The sequence below is a fragment of the Nicotiana sylvestris genome, chromosome 12 (genome assembly GCF_000393655.2).
Source record: "Nicotiana sylvestris chromosome 12, ASM39365v2, whole genome shotgun sequence".
Classification (NCBI taxonomy): domain Eukaryota; kingdom Viridiplantae; phylum Streptophyta; class Magnoliopsida; order Solanales; family Solanaceae; genus Nicotiana; species Nicotiana sylvestris.
Window position 1 is genome coordinate 126,033,914 of NC_091068.1, and position 16,496 is coordinate 126,050,409.

The 16,496-nt window shown below is 37.4% G+C and overlaps 2 protein-coding genes across 3 annotated transcripts; one reads left to right on the plus strand and one right to left on the minus strand.

Moving 5' to 3' along the window:
- Positions 1-3,056: 3,056 nt before the first annotated feature.
- Positions 3,057-8,483, plus strand: LOC104212616 (F-box protein PP2-A15-like). 2 transcript variants are annotated; one of them, XM_009761930.2, is made up of 3 exons: positions 3,057-3,621; positions 4,641-4,759; positions 7,835-8,483. In XM_009761930.2, exons 1-3 carry the CDS (start codon positions 3,310-3,312, stop codon positions 8,253-8,255), a joined length of 852 nt encoding a protein of 283 aa, XP_009760232.1. In that variant the 5' UTR covers positions 3,057-3,309; the 3' UTR covers positions 8,256-8,483. The 2 variants fall into 2 exon arrangements, with proteins under 2 accessions (XP_009760232.1, XP_070021719.1); XM_070165618.1 differs by having other exon boundaries at positions 3,103-3,621; positions 7,826-8,483.
- Positions 8,484-9,094: 611 nt separating this feature from the next.
- On the minus strand, positions 9,095-11,318 carry LOC104212617 (large ribosomal subunit protein eL24-like). The gene is made up of 5 exons (XM_009761931.2): positions 11,189-11,318; positions 10,443-10,518; positions 10,213-10,314; positions 9,683-9,831; positions 9,095-9,462 (listed from the first exon to the last, which is right to left on the minus strand). Exons 1-5 carry the CDS (start codon positions 11,197-11,199, stop codon positions 9,306-9,308), a joined length of 495 nt encoding a protein of 164 aa, XP_009760233.1. The 5' UTR covers positions 11,200-11,318; the 3' UTR covers positions 9,095-9,305.
- Between the last annotated feature and the right edge of the window lie 5,178 nt (positions 11,319-16,496).

Genomic DNA, 16,496 nt, shown 5'->3' on the forward strand with positions numbered 1-16,496 from the left:
CCCCCGGACCCACGTGGTCGAAACTCGAGGTTCGGACCAAAACCCGGTTACCCATTCCCCCATGAATCCAAATATATGATTTGTTTTTAAATCGGACCCCAAATTGAGGTCCAACTTCTCAATTTGTAGAAAACCTAGGTTCTACCCAAAACACCCAATTTTCCCCATGAAAATCTTTGATTTGAAGTTGAAATTATGTTAAAAGATGTTAAGGAATAAAGAAATTAAGTTAGAAATCACTTACCAATCGTTTTGGATAAAAAAAATTGTTTAGAAAATCGCCTCTTAGGTTTTGGGTTTTTGAAAAGTGAAAAATGACTGAGATTTTCCGAACTTGTATACCTTTCTGAGGACCTGGCGCGGACCGCACAAAAATGTGTTGCGGCCACGCCGAGTGGGAGAAAAATTGGGGCTTCTCTGAACCCTTCCAGCACTGACCGCACTGTTTTGGTGCGCGGCCGCGCTGGTTGACCTGAAACCCTAGCCCTCAGACTCAGCCACGCGGACCGCACATAAAGGCATCGCGACCGCGTGGCTCCAGCGCGGACCGCGCGGAAATGACCGCGGCCGCGCTGGTGTCTGCAACACCTGAACCTACATTTTCTTAAGTCCAAGACCTCCCAGGCCCCATTCAAAACTCACCCGAGCCCTCGGGGCTCCAAACCAAACATGCACACAACCTTAAAAACATCTTACGGACTTACTTGTGCGATCAAATCGCCAAAATAACATCATATACATAGGATCAAGCCTCAAACACATGATTTTCTTTCTTCAACTTTCATAACTCAAATTCTCCATTTTTAGTCCGAAACACGTCATATGATGTCCGTTTTTAGCCAAACTTTACAGATAGTGCTTAACACATATTTAAGACTTGTACCGGGCGTCGGAACCAAAATACGAGCCCGATACCTATATTTTCTAACCCCTTTTTCATTTCAAATTTTCATATCAAATTTCAGAAAAACAATTTCTTTCAAAAATTCATTTCTCGGGCTTGGGACCTCAGAATTTGATTCCAGGCACACGCCCAAGTCCCATATCTTTCTACGGACCCTCCGGGACCGTCGAATCACAGGTCCGGGTCCGTTTACCCAAAATATTGACCGAAGTCAACATTATGCATATTAATACCAAAATTCATCAAATGTTTCACATAATTCACATATTCTAACATAAAAACTTTCCGGCTACGCGCCCGAACTGCGCACGCCAATCGAGGCAACTAAAAGCGAGGTTTTCAAGGCCTTGAAAGTGTGGAACAAGGAAGAACTACGGTGATGACCCTTCGGGTCGTCACAGAAATAAAAGCACAAAGAAAAGAGAAAGTCAGACAAGGTTCAAGATAAATTCAACTTGAATTTTACAAACGAGAAAAGCTTTCAAAAAGGTCTACCAGCCATGACACCTTTGTCTAGTTTACGGTTGCGGGGGGCAGGATCAGATAATTAATCTAGTTTAAAAAAATCTCAACATAGGTGTATATAAATTTTATCATCTTACCGGGTGCCATGCCACCCCTTCTTAAAGGGGTGGATCCGCCCCTGGAGGCATACATGACAACGTTTGAGTTAATTATTAAGCACTTTTCTCCACAGAGATTAGTCGGGCCCCAATGTGGGTATCGGATACCGGGTGAGAAATTAAAAAAAATAAAGCACTTTTCTCCACTGAATTAGTTGGACTGCTCATGAAAACCACAATCGAAAAGATTAATGAGAATATAGTTTACACATTATTAATGCAATAGGCGTAGGCGTAAGGCAATGCATTTTACATATGTCAGCGACTTGTAAATTATTCTATTATGCGCTACTTACATGCACAAGTAACTTGAGCTAAAAAAATAAAGTTTTCTATATGGAGAAACAAAAAGGATGACTAACCTACAATTTGAACTTTGAATTTGCTACTATGGAGGAGAATGAAGTTTTTTTTGTATTTGCAATTTTTATTAATGTTTGTTGCTTATAGGAGATAGTAGCAGACTAGCAGATAAGATAAAGAATAGAGAAAGACCATAAATTAAGGCTTCTAACAATAAAAAAGGTCTTGACTTTTAAATTTGATGTTTCAGTTCCTTTTTAAAAATTTTGAGTAATTACAAGCTGATTTTTTTAGAATTTGGGTATTATATTAAGGATTTATTCAGCAAATTTTATTTAATTTAAAAAAGTCTTTTGGGCTTATGTCTCACAGCAAAAACGCGCCTCAATGCCCAGCGTACACCCCGAATTGATGGGCGTACGCCTCTTGAGACTTTCGCCCCCACTATTGCCTCAGAGCATTTTTGGTACACCTTGTCTTAGGGCTCACCCCGGAGCTCACCCCGAAAAAGCCTTTTAAAACACCGATCATATTAAATATGCTAGTGTTAAAACTTGCATAATGTTGTATGTCAGTGTAATCAAATAACCCACAAGGATCGCTGAGTTGGTTGAGCAGAAGATCCCTCAAATGGGAGATTGCTAGTTCGGAATTCTCTGCATGCTTTCTTGGATAGAACTCATCGCATAGTACTTGACCAATGTGATTTATATCTTCTATGCGAGCTATTGCATTAAAGCAGGGTCTACACAAAGCAAGTGGTTGTGGGTTCCCTAGTGTATAATAAAATTATAACCAAAATTTATACCGTGTTAGTGCACATGGCTTAAATTCGACGTGAGAATGTGTGTCTACATTTTTTTGGTCCCCCACTCTTATTATTGGTAGTGTATATTTTTATCTTATACGGTGAACATCATCCTAGTGTTATGGATATTTCTAGCCTTCTAGGACGTTTTGTAGTTTGACCCTTCAAACTCTAAATAGAAATTTTATGTTGCTTAATAATGTTTTTAATATAATCGAAATAATGTGTTATTTGACCGATAAAATAGTCTTCGTACGATTTATAGGTTACGAATTCGAGCTGTAAAAATAATCACTAATTTTTATTGAATAAATTGTCTATATTATATTTTTCTGACATTTTTGAATCTTGACTGAACACGAAATATTTTATTCATCTAACTGCCCAATATATTATTTGAGGAATAAATTCACAAAGGAAAGAATATAATAGGAAGAAAGCAAATGTGGAAAAGATAGTATGCTTTGACGTGACCAAACGCAGAGAACTTTGAAAATGGACAATAACATAAGACGAAAAACAAGTCGTTAGAAAATTCCGTTGCCTCCCTCCATTAAAAATCACCGCCCCACTTCCGCCGTGCGCAACCATAGCACCTCCGCGACAAAACCATGATTTGACCCGAATTGCATCTCTTAAATTCCAACAGATTGTTAAAGGCAATTAATTGCATGGGCGCATCATTGTCCAACACAACGGAGAACGGTTCGGCCACCGGCGGCGGAACAGGGCTTGGCGATGTGCCGGAGAGTTGCGTTGCCTGCGTCTTCATGTACCTGACGCCGCCGGAAATCTGCAATCTAGCTCGGCTGAACCGTGCATTCCGCGGCGCCGCTTCTTCTGACGCCGTGTGGGAATCGAAGCTTCCTTGTAACTACCGCCAGATGCTCCACCTTTTGCCTCCTTGGAGACACGTCGGTCTTCCCAAGAAGGGCATTTTTGCCCTTCTCTCTCGCCCTGTCCCCTTTGACGATGACAATAAGGTACTCCAATTTCTTCATGATCCCCAGTATACTCCTTTCATTTTGGTTTTCTGTAGTTTATAAATTTATTGTTACTCCTCATGTATCTATTGTGGATACTATTTAATTTTTAGTCTCTTCCAAAAAGAATGTCCCCTTCCTTTATTTAGAAACAATTAGCTTTAAACTTCTTATTTATCCGTAATTAGATGATTTATAATCATACAAATAGTGTTTACTTAATCATATAAATATCTATGACTTGTTTTAAAACCTGCTTAGCTTAGCTGATAAACATCAAATGCTGAAAATCACTTTTAGGTGCTCAAGCTTATTTTATAAATAAACAGTTATGTGTTTGTTTGGATAGAACTGTTGAAGCTGATAATAAGCAATTAGTTCAATTGATAGAGAGGTGCTTAAAAACAAAGCTATTTACAAGAAATTTGAATTTAAAAGTAATTTTACATGAAATGGACGAATGACGGAATAGAATAAAGAGATGATTAAGATTTTATTGTTAGGAAAAGTATTTCGGAAATTATAAAAAATATTATGTATTAAATCATAAAAGTCTTGGTCAAACCAAAAGTACTTATAAGCTGTAAAACTAAAGTTGGCGATGACCAACTCATGGCTTTTGGATAATTTTGACTTATAAGCATTTGGCACTTTGGGTGTTTACTAAACGCGTAGATAACCCAAAAAGTGCCCAAAAGCTAGTTTCACCATAAGCTTAGCCAAACACCCTCTAAAACCACAAGTTTCAAAAGTCTTTCTTTCTTCTTGTGCAATCAAACACCATCACATAAATTGACACGTAGGGACTATAATATTCTTGCACGCATCTAATTAATCCACTGAGCGTGTGCCTTGTAAGTTTGTGCACAAAAGGTTAGGCAGATGAAATCACTTAGCTTTTTTTTTGGGCTCTACTGTGAGTTTCATTGTGTTTTCGTATGGTTAAGACATCCAATTTTTAGGCACACTTTTGATGTTATACTAAAAGTACTTTGCATAACATGGGGAAAAAAAAACAGGAAGTATGGTTGGATAGAGTAAGTGGAAGGATTTGCATGTCAATCTCTTCAAAGGCGATGTCAATAACTGGTAGTGAAGACAGGAGACATTGGAACTGGTTTCCAACAAAAGAGTCAAGGTTAGTTTAATCTGTTCTTTGTTCAAATCATATCCAACAAAATCATTATTTATATGGGATTCTTGAACTGGTCTCTGTAATGCTACTGATATGTAATCTTTTTCCCCAATGAGCCGGGATACTTAAAACTGGGGTTTCTTTGTGCTTCACGGGATAAAATTTGCTCTCATTAATACATGTGAAAATGAGGTTTTAGGAAGTCAAGTCAGAGAGTTTGTGATTTCGTTTGCAGTTAAGCCCTTTCTTCTCATTAACCCCCATCACAAGCATGATCAGATGTTTGAGTGGAACTTTTCTGATTTCATTGCTAATATAGGGTGTGGTGTAGAGTACGAGATTTCCTGACATATAATAGCTTCCAGTTTCTACCCCAGATTAGGGGTTATTAGTGGCTTTATACTATTTCCCCCACACTGCATTCTATCTTGTGCAATAACGAAATTATAGTTCATGTTCTTTTTCCTGTTTTGAAAATCATTTTGTGAAAATGATGAAGAATATTATATCCATTTCAATTTTTGGTGCCTTTACCAAATTTGGTCAGATTACATGCTATTTATCATTGCTGGGAAAATGGTTGCCATGCTGATCGTTTACAGATTAACTTTTTGGAAAGCCATGATGTGATTTGGACATGTTAGAACTATCAAGATCTTAGGGGGAGGCCATAAAGTTATGAAAGTGCCTTAATAGATAATTTTAAGTTTTTTATCAAAACATGGATTTTTTCTTTCCATGCTTTTTTCGAGCCGAGGGTCTATTGGAAACAACTTCTCTACCTTCATAAGGTAGGGTTAAGGTCTGCGTAACAACCCTCCCAGTCTGCACTTGTGAGATTACACTGGATTTGCTATTGTAGATCAAAACATAGATTTTTGAGAGTTTGGAAGGTGCCTGGTGTGGCCTCCAACTTTTACTTTTGTGCAAACTGCTGCTACACCTTTTTCATGCCAATTATAGCTTTCAGATGTTTATCGTGGAGCTTGCCCTTTTGTTTGCCTTTTTGTGAGGAAGGTGATGAAATAATCAATGATCTATTGCACACCTCTAATTGATGGCTTAATAGATACCCAAAGGGTAATAAGAAAAGCAAAATAGCTAAGATAATAAACCAGAGAGGGCTGATGAAGCATTGATAAAAAGCAATTCCCCTCCTCTTACACCTCATTGGTGTCCTACCTGATTCTTGATACGCTTACCTAAAAGTTTCAGTTGAATCTCTTGATCAATAGTCTTGATTCTGATGGGATGAGGATGATGGTGGTGAATTGTCGTACCATCCTTATTTTGATAAATGATGATGACAACTAGTGATGATTCTTATTCCCAATAGAAGAGGTGTGAGAGGTTTCTCCCAAAGAAAAAAGAGAGAGACATTCAAAGAGGAGGAAGAGTTGTTGCCTTCTGTTGAAGTAGCAACTGTTTAGTTGCATCGGTTCAGGAGTTAAAGGCATAGCATGCCAAAATGTAGATTTTCACAGGCTTCAGGGACTTCCTGTAAGTTAGTCTTGAGGAAGTACAGCTCAACAAGGTTCAGCTGAGCTTTATCAATACTATTGTTTTACCCCACAGATTTGGCCGGTTTACGAGTTACCATATATGATGGGAATTTGTTAGATGCTTGACTTCTCTTATCCGGTGTACTATTGATCCGCTGATTAAGCATTTGGGGATATTTGCTCTAAGTGTCGTACTTCATTTTCTTAGAATTAACTGCTTGAAGGGTGTCTCTAGAAGTAGGGTTCGAACATTGTTTTGTGGGATTACTAAATGCACATGTGGTGATAAACGCCTATCAAAAAAAGAATGCAAATGTGGTCATAGATTCAGTGGTCATGCTACTTTACTGATGCAACTTCTTGGGAATGTCTCTTTCTTGTCCCTTTCGAAATTGTCAAAGTATTAGAGGATCTGAAAGGCACTTTTATTTTATGTCTGAAGGGAAGACCAGAAGAGAACAAAGTAGTGCCTTAACGTAGTCCTTTCAAAAAAAATTCTTCCCTTCCTATCTGAAGGAGGAGTTCATTTACATGGATTATGTTCATCACTTGATAAGATGGTGCGCTTAGTTTGGATTGCATAGAATGGCCTAGGTAGTATGTAGTGCCTTTTCTGGATAACACAAGTTCAAATTTCCAGCCATGAAAGAGGAAGATGATATATAGAGGCCTTTATGAACCAAATTGTGATTAGTATGTTGTGACTGCTTTTGTTTGTTCAGAAGAATAATTTTTCTTCTCGGCATTTGCTAATTTTGATTGATATGAGCTGATTAGATTTGGGAATTGTAAAAGCTTATTTTTGAAGAGTATAAAACCTGAACTACTAGTGTCAATTTTTTATTATGAAGCCATTGAGCCAAATGGATAAAACCTTACTTACTCCCACGAAGTGGATAAAACCTTACTTACTCCCACCAAGTGGAGAATACCTTACTTACTCCCACCAAGTGGAGAAAACCTTACTTACTCCCTTGGTACTTAATTTCAGACAAATCAAGCTTCACTTGTCCTATATCTAAAAAGGAATCGAGCGCAGAATGTTGAGAATCATGTTTATCCTCATTCACCAAAAGCATATAAGTGTATCCTTTGAGACAAATAAGTGTATTTTTGTTAAACTCGATAATGCACGAGAAGTATTAAAAGGTGACATAGGATATTGTTTGGACATAGCTACCATTGCATGCTAATACAGTAGCTCTTAATGGTGATCATTTTATGGATAGTTTGAACCTTTTTCTTTTTATAATCTTGACTTGCAAATATGAGCCTGTCTCATGAACTCCAGAAAATCTTTGTTTTTTCGTTTTTTAAAATTTAGGGGGGAGGTGGCCGGGGCGCGTAGAATCTTCTTTTCCACTAGTTCCCAGCTGTTTTCTTCTCTTCTTAACCAATCAAAATACATGAAAGTACTGGGGTTTGGTTTATCTTCTTCCATTATGTTTGTTTTCTTACATCCTGATTGTTAAGACAACTTTTTTTTTCTCTGACCACTTAGTAACAACACATTTAGCCGTTGAAAGACATTATGAGAAACTTCCACATTCTAATATTCAGTTGATAGTATTTGCAGGTTCCATGTTGTGGCGTATTGCCAGCAAGTATGGTGGTTTGAAGTAAGTGGAATAGTGAAGTTTCCTTTTCCTCCGGATATATACACACTAACTTTCAGGATCCACCTTGGGAAATATTTTAAGAGATTAGGCCGACGTGTTCCCAATTTTGAGCACACTCATGGATGGGATTTGGGGCCAGTACGCTATGAACTGTCCACTTCTGATGGGCAGCATGCAGTTAGTGAGTGCTTCCTCCATGAAGTCGAGCAAGATGATGCAAAAAAGCGTGGGTGCTGGATTGAGTACAAGGTGGGTGAATTTATTGTCAATAGGTCAGATCCTGTAACTGAAGTTAGATTTTCAATGAAACAGATTGATTGCACACACTCGAAAGGTGGGCTCTGTGTAGATTCTGTATCAATTACCCCAGCGATGTAGGAGGAAAGGGGTTAAATAGTTTCTGTAATTGATATATTTTCAACGGTCCTAGAATTAGGTTCCATCACACAGCTTATATTTTCAGAGTGTTTGTGCCCTAGGTGTTACTGTCTTGTATGTAAATGTTAACGCTTTGTACTTTATCCAGTTTTGCTGCATAATTTAGCTGCTATGGAAGATTAGGTAAATATACTCTGTTTATCTGTTATGAGAAAAAAGGTTTAGTTATTTTTGTTTTATTATTTCATGTACAGACAAATGGTACAATTTTCATGTCTCTAAGGCACTTGTATGCATGGTTTTCCATTCCAGTGCTTGGAGCCCACAAATTTGGTAGAATCCCTCTTTGCTAACATAGCAGATATGCCTTCTTTTCCCCTTTTAACTGGCGAAGATGTTCTGCTATTCCCAGGTCAATTGCAGTAGATAATGGGCAATGCGGAGAGAGTACACTAGAGGGTTTTGCACATAGAGGGGAAGGCATGACATGTACGAAGTTAGATATTGGGGTTTATCGACGAAAAGAACGTACATTAGTAATCACCCGCACAAGAATACAAGATAACTCTATCCAGCATGAGCTTACACAAATTAAATCACCTTTCCATAATTTCAAGCATGCATGATTTTCTACGATTTTCACCTCACTTCATTGCCGGCAAAGCTGCCCCTTTGGGGCAACATAAATGAATACATTAAAGGAGATGAAATAAGGAGATGCACATCATGTACACCTCAAGTACCAAATACACGTCATGCCACCAGATTTGACAGCTTTTATTTGGAAACACAATTTACTTAACTTTCAACACCGGATCACTTTCTCCTCGCAACCAATAAAACACAACATGGAGATATATTGATAAGAGTGAGAAAAACTGCATTTAATTGTAGTCTATCAACGAATAATAGAAAAATTTAAATGCAAAACCATTTGTTTCGAGAAATTGCTGCCTGCGGTTGACTATACTACTGGTAAATGATGCCGCTTACAGTGCCTTCAAAAAAATCTCTCAAACACTGACTTACAAGGAAACAACAGAATATAGCTTAACGTTTTCCACCGCCACCACCGAGCTTAGGACCTTTCCCTCCAGCTCCCTTGGGCATGTTGCCCTTCCCTCCAGCTTTCTGTGACTTGGCCTGCACCTCTGCCTTCTTGGCCTTCTTCTCATCCTTTGTCTTCTTGATCCTTTCCTTGATTTCACTGCACAAATCAATAAACATAAAGAATCAATTCACCTCCATTAAATAAACAAACACTGTCATTAAAAATACATTTTTTACCACCATTTTCCCATTTTTGCAAAGGTTTAACCAGCCATATTAGGTGTAGGTTATTTAAATGTATTATCTGAAGAAACGTGATAATGATGCGCAGGCTAAATCTAAGAGGTCAACATGCAGAAAATATGATGGAAACAAACCGGAGAGCAGCCTCCCTAGCAGCATCTCGAACTTCTGGCCTTTCAGTTCTCTTCTTCTGGATAACCTCCAAGGTTGCACCAACAATGGACCTGGAGTAAGGCTTCTTTGTTGCACGTCGCCTCTTCTTAACAGCTTCTTGTGCAATATCCTAAAGTTAACACACAAAAAATGAAGAATTTAACTAGGCAAAAAAGTATATACAAACAATTGCACAAAAGATGGCTAGGTGAAGAGGACTCTGTGCATTAATCCAAAGTTTATAATACATAAACCGCTCTGTCATTGTCTGATTTTTGGTTGACTGAACACACTCGAAATTATGTATCTACTTATCGTATTTTTACCCGTGCTCGGTAGTTTTGTAGCAGGTTGTTTCAAACGTTTTTTAGGAAAAGAAGGAATTATGTATAACAAGGCATGATCGGGATAGCTATCCTTCAATTTTTCAATCTTTATGGGAAATTTCAACACAGAATAAAGCTTGGATAAGTTTAAATAATTTACTCATTGATAATTTATTGAGACTAACCTTCTTGTGCTGCTTCCTATACATAGCTGTCCAAGTAAGCTTGGAAGGCTTCAGGCGGTTGTGAAAGTAACGTTTGCATTTTGAGTTGAGAAACAGGAACACCTAATATCACAAGAAAATAAGAAAAATAAGGAACGAAACCGAAAAGAAAACCTGACACTACCTCCTTCCACTAATAAGTAACAATAACTTATAAACGGGGTGCAACATTATTTGTACATGTTAACTACCTGAGAATCTGAACGAATAAATCTGATGCCCCTCCCAGGATATATCTTGCCACCACTAAAACGACAGAGTTCCGTCCTGAAATCATAATAAGAATACAACCATCAATTTAATCACTTATACTTTTGTGCAATACAAGGAGTAAAAAGTCCAAACTAAAGGAACTGCGAACAAGCTGGTAAGTTTATGCGCCATAAGAAAAAGCGGTAATATTGCTACCTCGTGAGCAATTGACCATACTTAGGTGGTATCTGTTTGAAAATGTTTAAAAAACAGAGTTTGCAAAATACTTTTTCAGTTTTAGCAGACCTGGTTTGTTTGACTTAATCCAAAAACAAAAATCGGTTCTTAGATTTTCTAATAGTTTGTCAAATCCAATTTATGTTTTAAAATCAGCAGTAAAACCTATCAAATGCAACTAAAAACAGCTATTGAGAAGTATCCAGGTAAAGGAGCACTAAGTAAAATATGTGTTTTTCAGTACTGATTAACATTTCATTATTCAACACAACTATAGCAAGCGAAAAAAATAGTCGATAAACGAAGATTTTTTATACTGTTTCCCCCGAACAGGTGCTCAAGTCAAAAAACGAACGAATCATAGAGTAAAAACGGGGACATTCAATTAATATCAATGAGCTAAATAAAATAAAATTGATATGCGAATAAATATGAAATGAGAATTACAACTAAATTAGGGCATATGTATAGCATATTTTTTGTATAGATAAGAAGGCAGAGGACTTACTTGAGAACCATTGTTGATGCAGCTGCGAGCTCTCACGTTGCGATGTCCCGAAAATGGAGAAAAAACCCTAGTGAACAACGTTTATATTGGATTTGGAGGAAATATATATGGCCCAAAAGAAAAGCAAACCTAACATAAGCCCAAGAAGTGGACCTCTTAATGGGCAAAAGGCTGCACCCGTATTGGGCCAGTCCAATAATATTCAAACCATATCACAAATGTAAAAATTGCACGAGCACCCTATTTGGTCACCCCCATTTAATCTATACGTATTTTTTTAAAAAGTTTTAACTTGTACTCATTGTTTAAATAACTTCAGGCCTCTTTCTCCTCCTCCTTCGTTTTCTGAATGCTGAAGATTGAGATATTGTTATGTGTTCTAGCCTAACTTATATTTGCTATTTTAGCTCTTTACAACTAGGAATTAGCTTCTGCACTGTCCAGCTCGAAAATTCTAATTTTTATTGCTACTGAAACATGAAAGCACGACTTGATTCCCTGTGCATTAGGTGAAGATATTACTTTTACTAATGGTCTTGTTTTATAGGAGTATTGCTTTTCAAATTTCCTAATAATTCCATTATAGCAACTGGATCTTAATGACAACTTGCCATTATTGTTTTAGAACTTCAGCTCTAAGAATGCTGAAGTTCAACAAATATAAACAAAAACTTCAGCTCCTAGAATGCTGAAGTTCAGCAAATACAAAACAAACTTCAGCCCTGAAGTTCATCACAAACATAACAAATCTTCAGCTAAAACATGCTGAAGTTCAGCAAATATAGAACAAAACTTCAGCTAAAACATGCTAAAGTTCAGCAAATAGAGAAGAAAACTTCAGTTACTAGAATGCTTAAGTTCAGCAATTACAAACAAAAACTTCAGCCAACACTTGGTTCAGCAATTTTTGCTACTTCAGGCCCGTATGCCTGAAGTTTCGCGAAAAGTGGGTATGCTTGTAAATTTTTTTGCAAAGTGGGGATAAGTTAAAATATGACCCAAAAGCGAGTATAGATACAAATGCCCCTATGAGGCGTTTATAGGTTGGGTGGGTCAGCCCGTGGGCTTAGGATCCAAGAATACGCATCAAGTATTTCGGGTCTTAAGACCTTAAGAGGCCGTTTGGTTAGTAAAAATTGCACGGTGCGTCCTATTTGGTCACCCTCATTTAACCTATACCCATTTTTTAAAAAAATTTTAACTTGTACTCACTTTTTAAACAATTTCATCTCCCTTTCTCCTCCTCTTCAAAGTTATATCCGCCTCTTCTTTCTCAAACTTCTCCTTCTCCCTTTTCTGCAAGAAATCTGTTACGGCTATGTATAAGTTTGACTATAATTAAAACCACTAATACATCTTTGTACAAAAGTGCCAGAAATCTAGGCTTCTCGTGCTGCTTTTCTAGTGTAACTTGTTTTCTTCGTCAGTGTGAACTTTTATCTGGATGAGTAAGAATCAGGAAACTGTTGAGGATGTACCTTGTGGTAACATTGTTGCCTTGGTTGGTCTGGACCAGTTTATTAACAAAAAGCAACATTGACGAATGAAAAAGAAGTCGATGCCCATCCAATCATAGCAATAATATTGAAACCCCCAGCAGATGTTGGATACCATACGTTTTCCCATGCTAATAGTGATGTATATTTTCTTGTCCAGTCATTTCTTATCTTCCACGCACTCATGGATAACACTATTGAGTTACAGCTATGCAGTTGCAGTCATGGAACTTCAGCTCTTCGCCAGTTAAAAAAATAAAAACTTCAGCTCTAGAGCTGAAGTTCCCCAGTTAAAAAAACAAAAATTTCAGCTCTAGAGTTGAAGTTCCCAAGTTACAAACAAAAAATTTCAGCTTTAGAGCTGAAGTTCGATAGTTAAAAAATAAAAACTTCAGCTCTAGAGCTGAAGCTTACAAACAAAAACTTCAGCTCTAGAGCTGAAGTTCGATAGTTAAAAAACAAAAACTTCAGCTCTAGAGTTGAAGCCTACAAACAAAAACTTCAGCTCTAGAGCTGAAGCTTACAAACAAAAACTTCAGCTCTAGAGCTGAAGTTTGATAGTTAAAAAACAAAAACTTCAGCTCTAGAGCTGAAGCTTACAAACAAAAACTTCGCCAGTTATAAACAAAAACTTCAGCTCTAGAGCTGAAGTTCGACAGTTACAAAACAAAAATCGGCTACTAGAATGCTGAAGTTTTGTGCGATTGCCTTTGCTACTTCAGCCCCTTATGCTGAAGTTATGTGAAAAAGCGGGTACGCTTGCAATTTTTTTTGCAAAGCGGGCATAAGTTAAAACGTGACACAAAAAGCGGGTATAGATACAAATGCCCCAATGGTTAGGGGGGTATCCCACTGTAAAATTTGGGATTAGATTTGTTTCATTATAGGCATTAACTAAAATCAGGGCAAAATCTATAACAAAATTATAGGATTATCTATCAATATATAGAAGGTGAGATTATAATCATGGTTATAATCTCAAGATTATAATACTGGGATAATCGTTTGAACCAAACAACTCCCAAAGGGGTCTATTAGTTACGAGGATAAGGGATAATAATTCGGAATTAAAATTTGATTTGTTTTATCTTAACTAAAATTTTTATTTTCGTTTAAGCAATCTCGAGATTATTTATACTACACTACAATTGTGGTATTATTGTTTTTAATTGTACTAAGCCATAAATGTTTTTAGTTGTTTATTATTAGTTCCAATTCATGCAGGTGCTGGTTAATTTTGTCGTGATAAACGTCGGCATGTGCTTTTTTGCTTCCTATTCAAACAACGTACTGAAGAAGCATATGAATGGTTAGCATGTGAATGTGTGAATCAATGGAGAACGATAAAGAAGGTTTGAATGACAAGTAACTTGCAATTAGTCAATTTCGCCTTCCTCCACAAGGTTTGAATGACAAGAAAGTAACATGCATTCAATCAATGAGGCTTTCACTTTGGGGTTGTTGATTGGTATAATGGTCAGCAAATTCAAGTAAAATTTTATTGACACTGGGTATTTATATAAAATCAATAAATACGAGACATTAAAATATGACATTCTTGAGGTTTTCTATTTGATTGTATCGAAAGACCCAATGAATTGGGATTCTTCTATTAGTCCAGGTCATTTCAGGGCAAACATATCATTTATGATGAAGAGATGATCTTCAAGAGAATGATTTGGTGTTCTTGCAAAGTGGGACTATGCAGTACCAGACACGAGATAGTTTGGGAGGCCTCCAGATCCACTCTTTTTTCTATTCAAAGATGTGCCCCCGACTCTGTATTTTCACGTTGAGAATTATTTGTAGATAAAGAGATATCAAAAGAAATTCTTACTTCCCAAACAAATCCTCCTACATCTATGTATAAGTGCTAGTTTATCAAGAATATGCAAGAAAAGCATTCCGAGTTGTTGATTAATTGCCAAAGATGGCTTAGAACCAATAATTCATTATCTAGTGGATCTTTTCGTTCTAATATTGTATTCGTAAGTTATTAATATTTCTCAAATTTGTTCCAAATTTAACGGAACGCTATTGGATCAAATGGCAAAGTTATTGTCAAGAAAAAAATGGTTTTTATGTGCCTTTTATACGATATTTATCACTTAATTGTTGTTAAGTGACATATAATTTGTGTCGACCCGGCCAGTTGTTTTGAGAGTAATAGCCTCGATTCCCTATTTACTACTTTCCCCATATCTTTTTCTGCTTATGTGACTTGCCGGGAGGTTCTGTTTTTGGTTTCGGAGTGGTTTGGGATACTTAGTCCCTAAAACGGAAGCTTAAGTTCTAGGATTTTAACCGTAGTTGGAATTATGTGAAGACGACTCTGGAATGGAGTTTTGTCAGTTCCATTAGCTTCGTTGGGTGATTTTGGACTTAGGAGCGTGTCCGGATTGTATTTTGGAAGTCTGTAGCTTATTTAGGCTTGAAATGGCGAAAGTTAAATTTTTGGGAAGTTTGATCGAAAGTGGACTTTTTGATATCGGGGTCGAATTCCGGTTTCAGAAGTTTTAGTAGGTCTGTAATGTTAAATATGACTTGTTTGCAAAATTTGAGGTCAATCAGACATGGTTTGTAGGTTTCGGCATCGGCTATAGAAGTTTGAAGTTTCAAAGTTCATTAAGTTTGGATTGGAGGGTGATTCGTGTTTTTGTTGTTGTTTGATGTGTTTTGAGGGCTCGACTAAGTTTGTATGATATTTTACGACTTGTAGGTATATTTGGTTGTGGACCCGGTGGCCTCGGGTTGATTTCGGGTGGTTAACTGATCATTTTGGACTTGTGAAAAATTACATATTTTCTGGTATTATCTAGTTTTGGTTTCCTTCTTTGTGTTCGCGAGGGGATTCCCGCGTTCGCGAAGAGGAACTGGAGGCAGGTGGAATCTTGTGCTTTGTGTTCGCGATAGAGTTCCCATGTTCGCGAAGCTCTGAGGTAGTTGGTCTACGCATTCGTAATAGAAGTCCCGCGTTCGCGTAGAGGAAGTGGTCAACCGAGTCTCCAAGCCTTTTTGCCTACGCGTTTGCGATGTTGGTCCCGCGTCCGCGTAGGGTCAAGCTGAGTGAGCTTCGCGTTCACGACCAGGTCATCGCGTTCGCGATGAGTATTTTTAGGCTGAAGTGAGTTTGTGCTTCGCGAACGTGAGGTTCTTCCGCGTTCGTGAAGAAGGGATGCCTGGACAGTATTAAACATTTCAAAATCGAGGGTTTAGCCATTTTTATCAAAACTTGAGTTAGAAAGCTCGGATTTGGACGAAATTTTGAGGGATTTTTAGAGACATCGATTGGGTAATGATTCTTCACTTGTTTTTGGTTATATCCCGCTTATCTATCATTAATTCCATCCTTTAATTTCAGATTTGGGTTGAAAATTTTTGAAAAAAGGGAGAAGTTCTTCAACTAAGTTTTTGAGTTTTGATTGGGATTTTAATATCAAATTTGGATAATTTTGGTACGAGTGAACTCGTGAGTGAATGAGTGTTCATATTTTGTGACTTTTACTCGATTCCGGGCCCGGTCGACTTTTTGAGGTGATTTAATAATTTCTTGCTTAAGTCTTGGTTTCATTAATTAGATTAGTTTCATATAATATATTTATGGTATTTAATTGCTTTTGGCTAGATTTGGGCCATTCGGAGTAGGAAAATCATGGAAAAGGCATCGTTACCGATTGATTGAGCTTGGTTCAAGGTAAGTGGCTTGCCTAACCCTGTGTGGAGGATATTCCCTTAGGATTTGGTATTGTTGTGTTATGTGAGCGTCGTGTACGCGAGGTGACAAATGCGTACACGAGCTAATTATTGTCAAA

Coding starts and splice junctions, on each gene's coding strand:
- LOC104212617 (XM_009761931.2), bottom strand. Junction 9,832..10,212: donor ATAGGAAGCAGCACAAGAAG/GTTAGTCTCAAT, acceptor TGTTAACTTTAG/GATATTGCACAAGAAGCTGT. Junction 9,463..9,682: donor GCTAGGGAGGCTGCTCTCCG/GTTTGTTTCCAT, acceptor TGATTTGTGCAG/TGAAATCAAGGAAAGGATCA.
- LOC104212616 (XM_070165618.1), top strand. CDS start 3,310: ATGGGCGCATCATTGTCCAACACAACGGAGAACGGTTCGGCCACCGGC. Junction 3,622..4,640: donor CCTTTGACGATGACAATAAG/GTACTCCAATTT, acceptor AAAAAAAAACAG/GAAGTATGGTTGGATAGAGT. Junction 4,760..7,825: donor TTTCCAACAAAAGAGTCAAG/GTTAGTTTAATC, acceptor TTCAGTTGATAG/TATTTGCAGGTTCCATGTTG.